The sequence below is a fragment of the Lagenorhynchus albirostris genome, chromosome 2 (genome assembly GCF_949774975.1).
Source record: "Lagenorhynchus albirostris chromosome 2, mLagAlb1.1, whole genome shotgun sequence".
NCBI classification, from domain to species: domain Eukaryota; kingdom Metazoa; phylum Chordata; class Mammalia; order Artiodactyla; family Delphinidae; genus Lagenorhynchus; species Lagenorhynchus albirostris.
Window position 1 is genome coordinate 121,591,676 of NC_083096.1, and position 20,567 is coordinate 121,612,242.

General features: G+C 37.8%; 1 protein-coding gene across 1 annotated transcript in view; it reads left to right on the top strand.

Annotated features, from left to right (window-relative positions):
- ERICH3 (glutamate rich 3) overlaps positions 1-20,567 on the top strand; it is a 118,555-nt gene that overhangs the window by 66,051 nt on the left and 31,937 nt on the right. The window contains exons 10-12 of the mRNA XM_060141924.1: positions 6,981-7,167; positions 12,436-12,737; positions 17,857-18,087. Of these exons, the coding sequence (XP_059997907.1) occupies positions 6,981-7,167; positions 12,436-12,737; positions 17,857-18,087 (720 nt within the window). The remainder of the gene's footprint in view (positions 1-6,980; positions 7,168-12,435; positions 12,738-17,856; positions 18,088-20,567) is intronic.

The window sequence follows — 20,567 nt, forward strand, 5'->3', positions numbered from 1 at the left end:
TTATCATAAATCCATGTTTGTTAGCATAAGATAATTTTTGTATCCAATATAGGATTTCACATATTGTACCAAAGTGGTTTTTTTTGTCAATATTTAGTTCTGTGGCACAGCAATTAAAAGGAAGAGTTGTTACAGGATTATGTTTGTTGTTTCCTTGCTTAAGACACTCTGTTTAGAAAGTAATAGTGTTTTTACTGATTAAAAGAAATATTTATATTTGGGTAATCTAGATATAGACTTAGGGACTAAAGGGAGGAGTTGGGGGCAAACATGGGGTTGTTACTTTTGGCTTTTCTGATTTCCTTCATCAATCAAAAACAGTGACTATTGATTTAAAAAAATTCAACTGCTTAAAGAGAACTATACACATTTAGGGATAAAATATTGAAAACTTACCAACATAAGAAAGGATAAACACTTGAATGTTGGTTTTGACTTAAAGTAAAATATTATATATTATAATGAATTATATAATGAATTATATATATTGTATTATAATGAAAAAACATTTTTCTTTATAAAAATCTATAAAATTTCTTTTTAAAAAATAATGCCAGAAACTACTTTTTCCCATTTTACGTACTTAGCTGAAACGTAATTTACTTTGTTTCATTTTGTCATGGCATCTGAGAGTTCGTTCCTTCCATTATGTAGATGAGGAAAATGAGAGGCATCCAGAGGTACAGTGGCTCCCCAAGGTCACCCGTCCAGTTCTGAGCAGGGTTGAGAGCAGATCCCAGCCCCCTGACTAGGTGCAAGATCCTTGTTTAGTACTATCCAGCCCCAGTTAGCTATTCTCAGCAGCAAAGGGTTTCCTATATCTCCATAATAGGAGGGGTATGAAACCCCTAATAATAGTGATTAGATACACTTATTTTTTAAAAGTATCACTTTCAACTATTAATTTTGATGAATAGCTGAAATTAGCTACAGTCTCAAATTGGAGTTAACATAATGAAATTTTCCTGGGTCTTAGATCATGCTTTAATCAATAGAGTTCATTTAAAATGGCTACTTGACTGCTGGGAAATGTGGCACATACAGATGAAAAAAGAACAAGGCTTAGCTGAATGATTTTCTGGGAGATGATGTACACTCTGTGATAAGATTGCAAAACCAAAGGTTACGGGAGAATGTTACTTGGCTACGTGTTATTTTCGTGCATATTGATCCCAGAACTGATTTTTTGTTATGTCATTGGACAGTCTTTAATAATAGTTGGAATGGGGACTGAAGTAATTGAATCCTGTCCACACAATAGTTTTGTCTCAGCTTGCCCTTGATTGCCATGAAAGTAATCGTTCAAAATTGAAAAGTTGGGTGACTCAGAGTTGACTTGTGGTTCAGCAATCTTAGCAATTTAGCTGGACTGAAAATAATCTGCCCTTTTTACAAATCAAAGCTGTGCATGATTCAGTGAAAAGTGAATAGGTTTTTAGAAGACTTCTGTTTTAAAAAAAGGGCCTCTACAGTTAGGCTTGGAGCAGTAAACGCCTTCAAAATGTAGCATTCATTAATTTCTCTTGCTTTTGGATGAGAATAACAATACAATTAATTATTTGGGAACATGGCAAGTGCATCTTTTATTATCATAGTGATTCATGATATGTTGCAGTTTGATTTTAGACATCAGGCCACAGATCGATTGTTTATTATGTACACCTGTGAAGTCATGGAATATTTCTGCTATTTGTAAAGAGTACAGTTCTTCACAGGCAGTTTTATTTATCATTCATCCTATCAAACAAGGCAGACATTGGCCTCCAGGGTTCATGTGGATACGAAGAACAAAGTAACTTTTTTCTGGCTCTCTTATAATTCCTTTTCTGCCCCATTTTCTTGTATTTCCATAACCTGATCCTGTTGTACCTATTTGTGCATTCCTCACTACTTCTTCACAAACACAGCAGCTGCTTCACCAGCCCCTTGCCTCCTGCCTCCCCACCCCCCGCCCCGCCCCACATTGTTATCTTGTCTTTTCCTGTGCTCTTTCCTTTGTCTGCAATAGGACAAAGGATTTTAAATTCAAAATCGTATTTTAAGTTCAAACCGTATCCATCTTTTAAGATTCAGATTAAGACTGTGAAGCTTTCCCAACTGACTTTTATTCCATTTTATCCCTCTCTTTTGATGACAATGGCTCTTAATATCTAAAACCAAAGCATTTCATTGTACCTTGACTTACATTAACTGTTTTTTTCTTTTTTCTATTACTCTTTATCATATATTGACTTCTTTAGTTGTTAAAAATAGGTGTAACTTACAATCCATAAAATTCATCCACTGTAAGTGTACAACTCACTGATTTTTAGGAATTTTATAAGGTTGTACAGCCATTATCACAGTTTTAGAACATCTCCATCACTTCAAAAAGTTCCTTTGTGCTCACTCTTTGGCAATTAATCTTCACTCTCATAGCCAGCCCTAGGACACCACTGATCTGCTTTCAGGCTCTACAGATTTGCCTTCTACGGACATTTCTTGTAAATGAAATCATACAATAGGTAGTATTTTGTGTCTTGCTTCTTTCACTTTGCATAGTGTTTTTAAGAATCATCCATTTGTAGCATCTGTCAATAGTTGCTCTCTTATAGCTGAGAATACATTCTGTTACATGGATATACCACATTTTATTCATCTACTCCAGTTGATGGATATTTGTATTGTTTCCAGTTTGGGACTATTATAAGTCATGCTGTAATGAATATACAAAGACAATTTTTTTTGTGTGTAGACATCAGTTGTCATTTCTCTTGAGCAGCTTCCTAGGAGTGGGTGTGATGGCTTTTGCTTCCTGAGTATGGGTCATACCCTTTTCAGTTTCTTTGTGTCTTTTGATATTTTTGTTGAAAACAGGACAATTTAGATCATCTATTAGAGCAACTATGGATTCCGAATTCCCACTTTCCCTCTGGAAGGTTATTCTTGGGTTTTTTTATTTGTTTGTTTGTTTAGTAGCTTATCTAGAGCAAAGCTGTGAACTTCATGTCCCCTCTCCTTCGTATACAGCCACTGGTGTCTCTGTTCAGATTTTTTTTTGTTCTGTTTTTACTTTTTAGGCTAATCTCTTAGGGTTGTCTCTGTGTTTTCATAGTTTAGTGAACATTCAGTGATTTGTCAGATGTCATATTCAAGCACTTTGAGCCAATATAGCCTCCATCTTCTGCCAGTGAATCTGTGTGTAGGTTTATTAGTTTCCTGGGACTGACATAACAAATGTCCCCAAATTTGGTGTCTTAAAACAACAGAAATTTATCGTCTTACGTTCTGGAGGCCAGAAGTCTAAAATTAAGGTCTTAGCAGGGCCATGCTCCCTCTGAAAGCGGAAGGGGAAAATCTTTCCTTGCCTCTTCCAACTTCTGGTGATTCCCCGCAATGCTCGGTGTTTCATGGCATGTAGCTCCATCACTTCAACCTGTGCTTATCCTCCCATGTTATTCTTCTCTGTGTATCTGTGTGTGTATCCTCTCCTCTTCCTATAAGGATATCAGTTATTGGATTTAGGACAAAACACATTCTGGATAATCTCATCTTGATCCTTCCCTGATTATATCTACAAAGACCCTATTTCAAAATAAGGTCACAATCTGAAGTTCTGGGTGGTCATGAATTTTTGGAGGGCAATATTCAACACACTGTAGTGGGTTCAGGAGTACATTCAAAGTTCAGGCAGTTTTCAAGTCTGTTCCAACTTTTATTTTCCACCAGGATCTAATGTTTCCTTTGTACACAGGTGCAAGCTTGCAATAGGACAGGGATGTGTGAATAAGTTGGGCCAACTCCAATCCATGCTGCTTGCAGTTAGCTGGAGATGTGCAGAAAGCTTATTGAATGTGTCTATGACTGCCTTATTGCCTGTATCTCCCTGTTAAATTTCTGGCTAGTCCATTGACCTGTTGCTTGCCCTAATTAGAACTACAGTCTCAGCAGAACCTCTCACCTTCCCTGTCAGTTTGCTCTGAGATTGCTGCTTATTACTAGTAATGCCACTGACCAAGGTTTTTTTGTCTTCTGCTCCAAATCAAGTCGGCCTCTACTGACAGTGAAGCTGCTGGTTACCTATGGCCTGCCCTTCCCTTCTAGAACTGCAGTGGCAGGAGAGGGCAATGGGAGTAGCCCTAGGCAAGAATGCCACAGATTCCCACTGTTCATACCAAAAGTTCAGTACCTTTTCATGAAAAACTGCTGCTCAGTGTGTTCTAAGTCTTTGGTCCATTTTCAGAGACAAAATTTTAAGGGAAGAGGATTTGGTGACCTTACTCTAGAAGTCTGGTACACTGCTTTTTGTCTCTTCTGCTAAATTATAACTTCTTGAGGGAGGAGAACACGTTTGATATTTCTTCAGTATTTTTATGTCTCTTTAGTGCCTAAAACAGTGCTACCACTGTCAGTCAACAACGAATAACTACATTTTACAAATATTATAGGATGCTTTCTAATAATGCCCATTATAATATTTAAGACTGCTCTGTGAAGTGGGTAAACTGAGTCACCCCCTCCACTCCACTTCCTCATGCACTCCCCCTGCCACCCTCATTTTATAGATGAGAATTCTGAAATGCAGCAAAGTTAAATGTCTCATCAAGGCACACTCAACTAATAAGTGAAGAACTGGAACATGGACCAAAATCTTCTAATTTCTGGTCTATAATCTTTCCACTACTCCATGCAGAAACCATGAAGTCAGGGTTGGGAAGTGTCACTAAATTTTATAATATAAAATGACAAAATAAGTAACAAGGAACCAAAGGTAGAGGGTGTCAATTTCTGTTCAATAAGTTTGAAAAACAATGGAAGAAATGAAATAATATATGGATGTGCTCTCCAACCATGTGGGTACCAAATAGAAGGGCAGTCGTGTCCAAGAGCTGATCTCCTGTGCCCATTCTCAGCATTTCCTTGAGTCTACTCTCTTCCTGGGCTGGGTCCTTAGGGAGTTAAGGGGTGTGATGCTGCAGCAGAATGGATCATATTACATGAATGTCTCATTCAAGTTTCTGTAATAAGAGCAGTCAAACTAGCTTTCTAGTTAGCACTTAAAAAGTCCATATATAGGGACTTCCCTGGTGGTGCAGTGGTTGAGAGTCTGCCTGCCGATGCAGGGGATGCAGGTTCGTGCCCTGGTCCAGGAGGATCCCACATGCCGCGGAGCGGCTGGGCCCGTGAGCCATGGCCACTGAGCCTGCGCGTCCGGAACCTGTGCTCCGCAACGGGAGAGGCCACAGCAGTGAGAGGCCCGCGTACCGCAAAAAAAAAAAAAAAAAAAAAAGTCCATATATAAAGACAAGTGGATTTTAATATCTATTGTACCTTAGTTTCTCCAGAAACTAACTTGCCAATGTTCTCTTTCTTATTTTGTTTAATTTCACATCACAAATACTAAGGTATAAATGATGGAATTACCTTTTCAATAAGTCTATTCTTTAGTATAAGTTGCATCTGATTTAGATTTTTTAGGGGCATAGTATGGTATATACAAAGTATTTCTAGATGACTATGAAAGAATGAGTTAAAATAATGATTCACTAATTATTTATTGGAGGCTTCCTGTGCCATTGTCCTGGGATCTGGGGAAATGAAATTTAAACTCTCATGGATTTCACAAACATGCAGGGCAGCAAACTAGATCAAGGTTCTCAAAGTGTGGTCCCTGGACCAGCAGCATAAAGCATCACCTGGCAACTAGATAAAAATGCAAATTCTTGTGCCCTGTAGAATCAGAAACTCTGGGGTGAGGCCCAGAAATCTATGTTTTCGTAAGCTTTTCAGGTGATTCTGATGCACACTAAAACTTGAGAACCACTGGTGTAGCCATATTTTAATAATAAGTGTAACAATAGGAAATATTGCAAAAGAGAGGCAAAAGTTATCAAGCCTATTATTGGTAGAAGTGGAAGAGTCCAGGGAGGCTTATTGTAGGAAGTAACATTAGAAGTGTCATGAGAAGCAGGTTTCTGAGTCACTCTGTAACATAGAGTTTCTCAGAATTGGGTTTTGGGATGTATAGGGTGAGACATCTTCAAAAAGCATTATAGAGACTTGAAATGATTAAAAATTTTTAATTGCAAGCAGTGGTTCTTTTGTTTTTTGCTGTACGCGGGCCTCTCACTGCTGTGGCCTCTCCCGTTGCGGAGCATGGGCTCTGGACTCACAGGCTCAGCAGCCATGGCTCACGGTCCCAGCCGCTCCGTGGCATGTGGGATCTTCCCGGACCCGGGCATGAACCCGTGTCCCCTGTATCGGCAGGCGGACTCTCAACCACTGCGCCACCAAGGAAATCCAAGCAGTGGTTCTTAATTTATTGGTGAGACTTTTGGGTGGGTTAGGGATCAAGAAGGGGTCTCAAATCTAGGCAGAACTGAGAATGGATTGAAGATGGAATAATTCTGCCTCATCCATACATGTATCAGGATGTTTCAAGTCACAACTAAAGACAAAAATTTATTTAAAAGCATTACTGAGTAAAAAAATAGTCATATAAAAGCATTACTGAACTCACAGCAGCCTTTTGTTATGTACTTTATTGCTAGATAACATAGCAAGATAGAGGCGTGGAATCTAGAGAGATGTTTGGATTCAAACATTAACTCTCCCACTTATTGTATGATTTTGGCTGAATTACTGAGCTCTAAACCTAAATTTCTGCATTATGGAAACTAATGATAGTAATATTTCCACTTCATATGGTTGTTGAGAAATAACACACCCAAGGTAATTAGGCATAATGCCTGGCCATATTAAATGCTCATATAATTTTAGGTTTTATTATTTTATTACAAGTCAAAGAGTTTTATAATGCCTTGGAGTATTTATTATATATATAAGTAATAGAATGTGTTTTTGTGGTTAAAAAATTGTCCTCAAGTTAAAAAGGAGATCTAGAAAATAATATTGTACTTATATAACAGAAAAATGTGATTTAAAACATGTTAGTTCAAAGTCAGTTGCTTTCACTAATGTATTTCCTTTTTAAATTCCAGAGACCTTTCAGTTTATTTCCAAAAGGCACTATGGTTTCCCCTTCAGTCTCACCTTTTTCCTGAACGGGATACAGGTGGACAGGTTAAGTTCCTGCTGTGAATATAAGCATCGAAAAGGTTCCAGACTTGGAGGCAAACGAGGCTACTTTGGGTTTGTGTGTGTCGAGAGATCATCTCCTTGCTACAAGTATGGAAACAAATGTCCTTTGGTAGAGGGCAAGTTTTGCTACATTTTTCTTTGTATGCTTTTACTGATGTATTTCTCAGCACAATTTGTTAAGAATCATATCAATGTAGATGAGCCTAAAATATCTAAGTTAAAAGTTGTTTATCACAATCCTGTGTGTTATATTTAAAATTATAAGATATAAAGTAGATTTTCAGATTTATTATATAGTGGGCATAAAAGCTGGTGGTGTTTCAAATTCTGTTTCTTTTCTACCTCTTCCTTTCCTCATGATGCTTTACGTTCTGCCTCTAAAGGGAAAGAGAGAGACTTTCCCCCCCCTCATTCCTCGTAGTAATTTATTTTGAGCTGAGCTCCAGAGCATGTGTCAAGCATCTGGCTTATATAATTGCATATTATAGGTTTTGCATAATAGAGGTGTGCCTGCATTATCGTGTAGCCCCATGATCACTCTCATGCCCCTAATTTCAATCTCGGACATAAAAAAATACATGATAAAAGGTCAGTTTTGACTATTATTCATCAGTTTTCATATTGGACATTCTGTTTGTAGTCAGGAGCTCTTCTTGCAGGCTTTGCTTAATTTTTTCCTGAAAGTACTCATGGAGAATTGACTCTGTGCCAAGCTAGAACATGGCAGTGAACCAACCAAAGAACCTGACCCATAGAGCGCCTTCTGACAGGGGAAGTGAAAATAATATACCAATAACCCCATGCCAATATACCAATAATACAATAACCAATTAATGTATATTAGATGGTAATATGCGTGATGAACGCAAAGCAGGGTAAGGGAGATATAAGGAATGAGGGGGGACAAGTGTCAGAAGGCAGTATTATTTTATGTAGGATGGTCAGTAAAGGCCTCTCTGATGTCTTTCGAGCAGAAACCAGAAAAAAATGTCTCCTTTTTCAAATAGGTTTTCAGGTAGAGGAAAAGCATATACCAAGGGTGTGAGACAGGATTATGCTTGGTGTATGTAAACTAGTGTGATCAGAGCAAAAGTGAGAAAGGGACAGTGATAGAAGATGTCACTGTCAGAGAGACAGTGGAGTCAAGTCACGTAGAGTCCTATGGTCATTGCAAAGCCTTTGACTTTTATTCTGAGAGGGATGGGAAGCCTCTCAGGTAGGTTTAGAGCAATGGCCTGTCATGATCTGATAGTAGCTCCTATGGGAAAAATAAAATAGGGAGGGTGTGGGGAAGGGTGGAAACTACTTTAACCCAGAGGAGAGAGAGTGGTAGGAAGAGTTACAAGTGATTAGGTTCTAGACGTATTTTGAAGGTAGGGTTTACAGGATTTATTGATGGATTGGATTCAGGGCATGAGATAAAGAGCAGAGTCAGAGATGATTGAAAAGTTTTTAACCTGAACAACTGGAAAGATGCCCAGTTAACATGGGGAAGACTATGAAAGGTGCAGCTTTGGGAGTGGAAGGAGGGGATTTTGGTTTTGGACACCGTGAGTTGGAGATGTCTATGAGATATGCGAGTAGAAATGTTCAGTAGGTGGTTGGATCTGTGAATCTGGGGTCTGGTGAGAGGTCCAGGCTGGAGATATATAAATTTGAGAATTGTTTACATATGGATGGCATTTAGAGTCATAAGATGGGATGAGACTGCTTAAGAATGGAATGCAGTAAGAGAAGATGCCTGAGTAATAAGCTCTGGTCACTTTAGTTCAAAGGTGAGGAAGATAAAGAGGAACCAGGAAAAACCTAGGAAGGAAGGCCAGTGATTAGCCAGAGAGCCCAGAGAAAGCAATGTCCTGGAAATGAACAAAATGTTTCAAGAATAAGGCATAATCAACTGGGTCAAAGGTGTGGTTAGGTGAAGCAAAATGAAAATTTGGGATTGAGCATGATTATTTGGTCATGTGTTGGTTATTGGTGATCTTGGCACAAGTTGCTATTGTGGAGTGGTAGGAATGCAGGCTTGTTTGGAGTGGGTTTAAGAAATAATTGGAGAAGAGCTAAAGCCAGAGATGATGGATAGCTCTTATTAAAGAGTTTTGCTCTAAAGGATGGAAACTGGGTGGCAGCCAGGAGGGAGGATGTAGGGGCCCAAGGGGGCTTATTATATTTTAAGATGGGAGATATTATAATATGGTTATAAGCTGATAGATAGGGTTGATACGCTAGGGGGAACAAAAACACATTGATCAGGCGTGACATAGAGAGAGAAATTGCTGGGGCAAAGTGCTTGAGTAGACTAGAGAAGATGGGATATAGGGCTCAAATGGAGGTGTTAGCCTTAGATAAGAGGAAGCATTCTTCTGTAGTAACAGGAAGAAAGATGGCTTATAGGGCAGAGAGAGATGCAAGTTGGTGGCTGTGTTGGGATCAACTGGAAGTTCTCTGCTGATTATTTCTATTTTCCAGTCAAAGAGTGATTGGAGCCTTAACCTCAGCTGATTATGAAGCTAAGAAAAAATTGAAAACCAGTGTCTTATGAGAACTGTGCATTTTAGTTGAGGGTAATAGAACTTACTCTTAAACATCACAACCATTTTGTTATTATTATTTGAAAACTTCAAAGAAAGAAGCTAGAGAGAAGCAAGTGAAATCATATAAAGAATTGTACAGAAGCTAGTTAAGTGTTGAAAGGAGAGTAGATGCCATCCATCAGATTTTGGCACTGATTATTAAACCTTGATAGAAAGTGTTTAGGACCAAACATTTTATAACTTGGATTTATACAGCAGTCCCCAAAGAGTGCAGTGTGTTCACACATGGATGATTGTATACAAACTCATTAGCTTTCCTGGGAGTTAAACAAATGACTTGCCCACAAATGACTTGCTCACATATATGGAGAACACATATTTGACTTGGAACAGAAAAGCAACCTCAGGTAGGTCCTAAATATACCTAGGCATTCCTGATACATTGCCCTAGACCATTCACTGTCCCACTTGCTAGATGACTCTTTCACACCTCTTCTGTCACTTAAGGAGGAAGGATTTAGACATTTTTGGAGTTACCTGTTTAAGGTCCTTAGAAAACAAGAAAAGCTTAGCAGTGTTCACTTCCAAAGCATGGAGGTTCCACACTTGTATCCATCCCTCAATCATGGGAACTCTTTGAAGAGTCATGGTAGTTACTTTCAGTTGCTAAAGTGAAACACAGGAAAAAGAATTGCGTAACCAAGAGAATGCAGATTGCTTTGAGCTTTAGTAATGAGAATCAACACCTCATATTATACTCAGAAGTCAAATAGGTAGTCAGTGAGGAGGAGAGCACAGATGTTATCCACTTTGTTCGCCTAATTCCCTTAAGCAGATGGGCAATAAAAAGTCTGTGCATGCAGTAGGGAGGCATCAAAGCCTCTACACAGTCACAACATAAACTAAAAGTAACAGCATATCAGAGGTTCCAAATCAATGTATTTGGTGTTGCCATTGATAAGAGAAGAATAGCTTGAACAGAAGGAATGCTAGTAATCATAGTCTCTGAAGATTCATGACACCTTTATTCCAAGGAAAGCAGTGTGCTACGTATATCATCATTATAGTCAAGAAATAATTTATCATGCTTAATATGGCTGAGGTAAGTATGTTCTGATTATCCCATTTTTCACAGCCTGATAGTTACTTTGAGTGCATATCCTTTTAGCTTTATTTTAAGGGGAGATAGTGAAAGGATAAGTGATATAACTAAGTTCTCATATTTACTTGTTGGGAGAATGAATTAAGATCAATTCCTATGCTATTGCTAGTCTAGGGATGGCTGAAATTCAGTGATATCTTCAGTTTAAGAAATTGCCATTGGACTTGATTCACATAGAGGCAATTTTCAGATTTTATGTATTGTTTCTATTCTTCCTGGACTGGAAAGTCTTGACTGCATTCTGACCCCACTCTAATTGACCCAGTTCCCCAATAGTTGTGTGACATGGAGAGAAGGGAATGTGTGAAGTTCTAGAGGAGGAGTGGGGAGACTGGTAGCTGCCAGACACCTCTTTCAGGTCAGGGATTGTCTCCAGGCCTTGGTGAAAACTTCTCCACATTCTGTTAGTCTTTGTGAGGAGACTGTGAGCACGCCCTGGTGGTAAGCCCAGCAGTGTAACATTTGTCTGTGTAACTAGTCATCTGAGAAGGCTATACCTGTAATCTAATCATATGGGTGTACTTCAGTGGGAGGTGATGGGAGTCTAACAGTCCTGAGCTGAAAGCCAGCTTTATCACTAACCTGCTGGGTGAACTTGGGCAAGTCATGGAATCCTTGAAGCCTCAGTTTCCTCATTTGTAAAGTGATAACGATAGTTCTTAAGTTATTGGTCTGTAGGGGAATATATCATATAAGACCATGTATATAAAGTACCCAGTAAAGAGGTTGGCACAGAAGGAGTGCTGGATGCTCTTATTGTTATCGTAGTCATCATTTTTATTAATGTATGTATTACAGTTATTGGAATTCCTATTTTGATATTAACTTGAGAGATAGGATAAAAGCTATAGAAGAATTTATTAATGTTACTTTTGTTATAACTGATTTTTAAAATATTTTTTAATGTCTTAAAACATTCAGATCATTTGCTGGCTCACCAGATTTGACTTAGAATGACTTTATGACCTCTATAGATTATTGCCATTTTCCAAAACAAAAGCTTATTGCCAGGAAAAATCACCAAAAGATTGTGGTACAGGTTTCAAAAGGCCATTCTAAAAGCAATAATGACAGTTCTGTTAAAATGAGCATTCAGGCTCCTGAAGTGTTTATTTAAAGGGCACAAAAATATTTAACTGATTGTGTTTCTTAAAAATTCAATCATAATTATTTAGAGTCAATTTTGTATGTAAGTCTTTTTGTTGTTGTCTTGTTGGAATAATAAATTATCGAAGACTGAATGACATCTTTCTTCTGATAATTTTTATCTCAGCTTCCTTTTATTGATAAACCTGAATGTTCTTTTATCACATAATTCTAATATGAGGACTTAAATTACCTATCTATCTATCTCTGTTATAAGGCCAAATATATACTTTAAGGCGCAAAGTTTAGTTTGAGACTATAATTCATTGTTGTTAAGTTGCTTTCTTTTCTTGTGTAATTACTGTGGGTAAAACTATTAAGAATTGTTGTGTTTACAAGATTTTGGTATTAATAAGGAGAAAGTAGTTTATTTTAATTAACTCTGTGTACTATGATAAATATGTGTCTTGTAACATTTCTTACTGGAATAAGAGAAGTGATCTAAAGATCTTTGCAGTTCCATTGTGCTATATATAAAGGTTAATCAACACTTTATGTTAATATTTTTTCTAGGTGCATTATTGCAATGGGCCTTGACAAAAAAACAACTTCACCAAAACCTAGGAAAGAAAAGAGTATTGAGAGAAGAGAGGGATTGATGCAGGGTGACGGGAAACTGAGGAAGGATAGAGAGTACCTGATACCAAGAAGGAGAGAGATGAAGGGGAGCAAAACCTCAGCTTCAGCCATTTTTTCAGCTCAAGAACTACATACAGGGATCGGCGAAGTGAGAACTGCTGTCGAAGAAATGGAACGTAAAGAAAAGCCAGGACAAGAAGTCTGGGAAGATGACCAAGAAAACATATTTAAATATGGTAATGAGTAACACTGGGTCCTTTTGCTGTTGCCTGGTGTGGTCGTTTTGTTTAAGACTTTACAATGTGATTATAAAAATTTGCAAAAATATCCATTAAATGTTGTTACTCAGTTTTGATCTTCAGGCAACTGTGTTGCAGGTGAGGAATCCCTGACCACCTTCTCAACCATTTTGCAAGGAGTTCTGTGTGGCCTGTCTTAGAGGAGGGCAGCCTAACTCCAGGGGGTTGGAGGTGCTTGGAGGGGAAGGCGGGAAAGGAGAGTTTGCGTCTGCGTGAGCCAGAGGCTCTGTTCACTTATGCAGGGAGAGACCATTTCACCAAACAGAATTTTGCCTGTTTTTTTCAGTATTTGATGTACTTGCTTTGGTGAAACTGATGCTTTGGCATCAGGTAGGAACAACCTATATGATTATATAGTGATAGAGTATTCTATAACTGAAAACATTTGATGTAGGCCTGGGGTCCTTAGAACACATGTTCCAGTTAATAAATGGGTCGACTCTAGAAGGAACTCATAGCGTAACATGGGACGGATGATTCTAAACGCTGAACTCCTTAAAGGTATTTGCAAATGTATTTGGAAGGTAGTACAACTTCCCCGGAGCTTGTCCGCATTTCTTGTTTTCTTGTTCTTCCCTTCCCTCCCCTCCTATCCCTTCCCCTCCCTTCCCCTCACTCTCCTCTCCTTCCTCTTCATCTTCTTCCTCTTCATCCTTCTCCTCTGCCTCTTCCTCCTCATTTCTTTCCCCCTTCTAACTGCATACACACACACACACACACACACACACACACATATATATATATATCCTTACCTTATATATATACATACCCTCACCTTTTGATGTAGTAGATATTACTACTCTCTCCATTTTAAGAAAATGAGGCTCAGACATACAGAGAGAAAGTAGCAGAACTAAGTTTCATACTGTAGGAAAGGAGAAACTTTTCCCTCTACCCATCTTAGGTTCATTAACTGTATCCTTGTAAATGAAACTGACAAAAGAGATTAAAAAGGGAAAACAAGCAAAAGTTTATTAGCAGGTGCATCGTGCATATGTACGGGAGCACTCAGCTGAGTAACTCAAAGGGGTGGTTAGAACTTGGGCTTATATGGTATCTTAATAAAAGAAAAATACATTTTTTCAAGAAGTGACAAGGCAAAGGAAAAGGACATTGAGCTTCCAGGGGCAACAAATTGTGGGAAGGCAAATATTATGTGGAAACTAATGGCAGATAAGGGCTAGTTCTAGTGAAGTTTGTTATGTTGATTCCTCTGGTGCCATCTCTGGGCTGCTAAGGATCAGAGTTGTCCCCTATGATTAACTTTTGTCCTTGCTGGGGGAGAGGGGAGGGGAGACACCTTCAAAAATGTATGTCCTGCTTTTAGGGAAATGGGGGGAGGGCAGAGAGCTTCTCTTCTATTTACTACTTCTCAATTGCCTTCAGCTCAAAATAAACCTTATGCCCAAGTGGCATAGTTTGGGGTGGCATACTCTGCTACCCTTTAATACTCAGGCTTGTCTAATTCCAAAGCCCAAACTTTCAAACACTGTACGTATAACCTCTGCTGTACAAGCTATCCTTGATGTTACCTGGTTGTGGGTGATATGTCCAAAGAATCAGAAAAGGGGAGCTGCCTGAGTGCCCCTCTTGCACCCAGGAGACAAAGCCTGGATTAGAGGAGTGCTAGACATTGGCTGGGATGAGTGTGGAAGGGCTGGTACCAGGAAAGGGGCATCTCCTAGGTCTCTTCTTCCTCACCTTCTCTAGCTGCCGCCCAACAGTTTCAGAAATCCAAGAAAATAATTACAGAGTTGTTACAGCACTGGACTTTTTATCTGTTTATTACTGAAATAATGTGACTATCTAAAAAAGATTTCCCTCCTAACACTTTGACCCAGCTTACCTCTCTCCATGATCCTTTCTAGTCTTTATTCTTATCTTAAACTGAAAATTTTACAATATCTGTAGATAACAATAGCAACAGCAGAGCAATTAACAAATGGGATGTGTTTTCATGTTTTAACTTTCACAACATACAGGTATGTTTATTTAGGCCATGTTCAATTTCTGTATTTTTTTTGTTAAACCAACATGGCCTGTGCCATAAAGCATACTTTATGACTATTAAACAGCTTTTCCCAAGTTCTTCCTTCTGTGTTGGCTCCTTAATGGACTTTAAATGCCCATTTCCATTTAAGGAAAGAAGAAACAGCGGAGCAAGGTTTCAGCTCTCTGTAGAACAGCCGCTGATGGTCAGGGCAGCAAGAAGCCTGTGAGGAGGTCAGCGAGGGAGAGCTGAGGAGGCATTGATGTTGACCTCGCGTTGACTTGCTTCCTCATTAGTGGGGATGGTAAACAACAAGCTAATTACCTTCTCTGGAAGAAGAAAGATGAGATGGGGAAACAGAAGAAATTATGAAAAGAGATACAGAAAGCATGCCACTAGTTCATTCATATTGAAAACATGAGTAGATGAGACAAAGGAGGTGTGCTTTGAGCTGTGATGCTAATACAGTGTTCCTGGTTAATAGAAGGCTAATATTTAAATGTGATGATAGAACAAAGCCAGGGCAGCCTTGAATTTCATGTTTTGAGAGAAAACACTGAAGCTCCTGCCAAATAGGATTCAGGGATTGTTCTTGTGGTTCACTACATGGTCCTTCAGTTTTATGGTCTGCTTCAATAATATAACTGCGATTGTGTCCTAATTGTGGACACTTGTACGACTCTGATTTTAACCAGGTGCCTCCATTAAAGTGTATTGCTGTCGATAAAGCACATATTGTGTGTGATTGCTCCTATTCTATAACCAACTCGCTCCACCCCCAATCAATCATGATTACTACTAATCTCTAACATTTATTAGGAGCCTACTGTCCTTGGCAATATACTAAGCATATTTTAGGGATTATTGCTTTTAATAGTCCCCATAGCGTTGTGAGGCAGGTACCACCCATATCATAGGTGAAGAAACTGAAGCTTAAAGATGTTGAGCAAATTGACAGGTCACACAGCTGTGCTTTAACTGGTACTTGGACACATGACAGCCTGACTCCAGAACCCTCATATTTCACCACGCTGTAATACTGTTGATGGACTTGCAGCAATTTACTCATGTACTGTCTGGCCCCTGCTTATCTTGTGACCAGCAGCAAGTATCTCTTGTTTCTAATGTGTTTCTCTCTGTGTGTGAATTCTGTGGCTAACTTCAACCACTCCTAGGAAGTCTTCCACAATCTCCAAATGACTTTCCACCCTTGTTTGACTCTATTCCACTTATTTGACACTATTTCACATAATTAATCATGAGTCCTATATAAAAATCTACAGCAATTGAGCCCAATAGTGTTAAAACGAACATTACTGAGGGTCATGTATAAAAACTCTTCTAACACGAGTACAGTATTTCTTGTGTACCTACGTCTTATTTCCTCAACAAAAATTGGAGATTCCTTGATAGGCAGGGGTTGTGTTACTGTAATGTCTTTTATCTTGCAATTTTAGCCTCTTCCAAATAGAAGGGTCTCAATAAAGTCTTATTGATTGACAACTGACTAAACCAAGTGAGAAGCTATCCCATTACTTGGCCTGAAATATTTGAATCAAAATATTTGTTTTTATTAGTATGTCTTGTTTCCATCATGCAATATAAACTAATTTTTTCAACTTCTTGCTTATTTTATAATTTTGTTCTACTGATTCACATTTCTCTTTCTCCATATTAAATCTCTTTCATGAAAACTTTCTTGTGGTGAGTTCTCTTTGTTTGCCTTTTTTCATTACAGTTTCTGATCTCACTTTTCTTCTCACATCGCCCTCATCCCTTCTCTGCATTAACAGAGCTTTCTTCATATGCACAGGGCATGCATTTCTAAATTAAGTTTCCTTCATTGTGGCAGAGTGGACAGCTCTCAAGTAATTACCCGAAAGGCCCCCACTGCTGGAGAAGAAGCCAGACTATCTAATAATTAAAACACACAAAATAGGGAAAACTTTATTTTTCCTGTAATTTTTATTTTAAAAGATAATTGTTTATTTGCTTAATTGGTTCTGCATGAAATCCTTTTGCTCTCTATCCTTGGCATGTTGTCACTTCAAGATTTTTAGTTTTTGGCGGAAGAAAAAGGGGAACAATTAAATATGAAAGGTGAAAAATTATAACCACAAGGGACAGATGGCGTTTATCTGATGTGACAGTTTCCTTTTTCTGCTACAGATGTGTTACACTTCTGAAGAAATGAAGCAAATTTATGACTGTGACAGGAATATTCTATTTTATAAGAATTTTTATCCTTGGAATGTAATTATTTTATTGATTGTAGGGATGAATAATGCATATGATTTCAGTTCTGGCCCAGATACAGAATCCTTCATAATGCCTTTTCTTGATGTCCATTTGGTTCTCTCAAAGAATGTGCTATTCACAGTGTTACTTCTCAGGGCCTTTGGACTTGATTAATTGAATATTTTCCACTTCACTATTCATTAACTTGATATCCAAATATTTTGAACATTCTTCCTGTGAAATATGGCCTCACTGGGTCTCCAAATTAACTTTCATTATTATAATCCTGTTCTCTTCATTTTAAATTTATTTCTAATTTATTGTTTTCTATGAAGTTCTTCTCTTGTCCATTTTGGTTATTGTAGATGATGATGTTCATTTGTAAATGAGCTTTTTTTTTTTTTTTTTTTTTTTTTTTTTGCGGTACGCGGGTCTCTCACCGTTGTGGCCTCTCCCGTTGTGGAGCACAGGCTCCGGACGCGCAGGATCAGCAGCCATGGCTCATGGGCCCAGCCACTCCGCGGCATGTGGGATCTTCCCGGACCGGGGCGCGAACCTGTGTCCCCTGCATCGGCAGGCGGACTCTCAACCACTGCGCCACCAGGGAAGCCCCTGGAGTTTCATTTCTTTACTGCTCTTGTATACGTAACTGATTGCAATCTTTGATCATTTGCTATTAGTTTTCCATGTTCACTAACTGTGTGAAAAAGAAGTGAAGAAAGGCCCAGAGAGGAGAGGATAATAGAGTCAAAGTTCTCATTAAAATGAAATGGGTTAAGTATTAGGGATTCTATTTTCATTCTCATAGTGGAGCTTTTCTTTTCTCAGAATATGAAGAAGATTTCGAAGCAGATGAGGAGAAACAAGATGAGAAAGCTAATGAAGGACAGGCTGATGATCCAATGAATGGAATGCCAAAGTCACCCTCAGATGATGAAAAAGATCTTTTAGACGCTGAAAAGGAGAGTGAAACTTCATGGAAGGCATCAGATGCTGATGACAGTGTGAAAGATGAGGTTGATGGATGCTCTGAGAGTGAATTGGAAGAGGATAAACATGGCAAGTTGATTAGCTTATCATTTGACATAGGCTGTTTAGCAAGTGTACTCACTTCTTTTCCTTATATTTAATGAGATAATCTTCTTTAAGAGACTGTTCAGAACCTGGTTCTCTAACCAAGGATGCTGATCAACCCCTCTCCAATAGATATCCAAATTATGGAGTCATTCTTCAATCCTTTCTCTTTCTTTAGTTTGCTGGGATTTTTCAGCAGGGTGTCACGTGAAGCTTGTAGTGACACATCTTCTATTTACGTAGAAAGTTACTACCTTTTTTTCATCTCAAACTATCTCCTCTTAATATACACACACACATACACCATTTTTGTGGCTTTGGCAAAATGAAAAGTAGCTCCCATTCAATTAAGGGAAAAGTTGAAAATTCCTCCCTTATGTTCATGTTTTTTTCTTAACTTACCTGGAATGCAGATGCTGGCATATTAGTTTATGGAAGGATTATTGCTCTTGGCAAAGCTTACCCCTTATAATCTTCAAACCTAAAATGACTCTGAATGTTCACAGGGAAAATACAGAGCATTTCGGGTAGATAAAGAAACCCTCATTATCTGAGGCATATCTTAAATATTTAAGACCTTTTTAAACACCTTAAATTACCAAAATAATGTCCAAAGAAGGAAAACATTTCTGGCTTTGTCCCATGAAAGGGTTTGGCCAAGGCTATGTGGGTCTTAGTAAATAAAATATCTTCCCTGGTACATTCTGGGCATTTATTGGTGATAATAATAACCCTGTCTTATATTTTAGTATGTGTATGTCTTTGTAGTTTGCTTTAGACTAGAGAATGAGGTAACATTATGATGACTTTTTGAATTGCTGTCAATTTTCCTCATTCTTTTCACCTCTCAAATTTTTTTCTGTATAAGATCTCAAAATTTTGAATTCAAGGAATACATAGGGATTATACAAAATAAGAGTAAATTAAGTAATAAAGTAATCACAAGAACAAATATTTAGTTTGTAGTTCTATTCAGTTCAAGAACGAATTCAAGCAAACCTATTCTAAAATTTCATGCAGACATATACAAGACAATAAAATAAAGAACAGAAATTATTTAGAGTAAGAAAGAAGATAATTTTACTAGGAACTGAACATGAGACCATGACTATGCTTGAACTAAAAATTTAATCCTGAACTTCCTGACAGAGTAAAGAGTGAAGCACAATGTGAAAAATTCGAGTGATTTTAACTTGCAATATATTTGAAAACAAGTTTTGCTGCCATTTTATTATAGTTGAAAGAACTACTCTATATTAATGATCTAGCATTGAAAAATTTTTGTAAAGTCTTAAATTAGGCCTTTTCCTTAATTTCTCAATAGTTACATTTTATGTTTCTAGGCATGCCAAAACATAGCTTTTTCCCCTCATTTTGAATATGAATATTGGATTTAAGTTTATATTCCTATATGACATAGAAAAAGTTTAAGAATTCTATGGAAAAGTGATGTCACCTGAATCAAATTTTAAAGAAACTATACAAGTGACTTGGACCTGGAAAAAGATTGAAAGTGTGTTTGCATATAAATATAACCAGTTCAGAACAAAGAAGGACTCAGTTTTTAATTTATTCAATAATGGTGGTGAATTATCAAATATTGATTTCACAAAGGGTCAGTACATTATTTCAACATATGGTAATCTGGGGATTATTTTTGTACTGCATAATCAACTTGCTTTCTTGGGATCAAATGGATTTTTTTCCAAGATAGAGTAATTTTTTCTGTTTAAGCAGACAAGGATGTAGGCAGTACTTGAATCTTACTTCAAGGGAAGGCTTTAATCATTTAGACCTGTAATTATTGAATAACTGATAGTGATGGGTCAACATTAACACTGAATACTACTTGCATTTAAATAACTGGAATCTTATGTTTAAAAAGGTATCCTATAGGCACTGTTCATTAAGACTATTTTGTACTAAGTGCTGTGCTAAATATTTTACATGAATTATCTGATTTACTTCAAAAAACCTTAAAAAAAAGCAGGTACTTTTAATCTCCATTTCACTAGTAAAGAAACGTGGAAATGATGAGACTGAGTAACTCACACAGCCAGAAACTGGTGGAGCCAAGACGCAAAATTCAGAGCCTGGATTCTGGAAAAAAACAATATAACATTTCTCCAAATCAGCCAATATCCACTTATCTAAAATTAAAGCAAGTCCCCCCAATAAAAGGATTTTGTTTCCTTAAGAATGTACATTTTAGAGGCATTTACCTTGAGCTCTTCATCTTATCCTATTTTTTAGCCTCTGTTTTTTGTTTTACTTTTAAACGGAGGAAATTAAAATGGACATTTTCTAATTTTACCCAAATTTACCTCTCTCCTTCCTGGATGGACTCCCCCAATCCACTTCCAGGCCTTTTGCTTGTTTCCAATTCATCCCCTTCCTCTTCCATGAGACTCTCCTACTTCGGCAGCCTTCACTGAGCTCTTTATTTTATGAAACTCTATCATTCA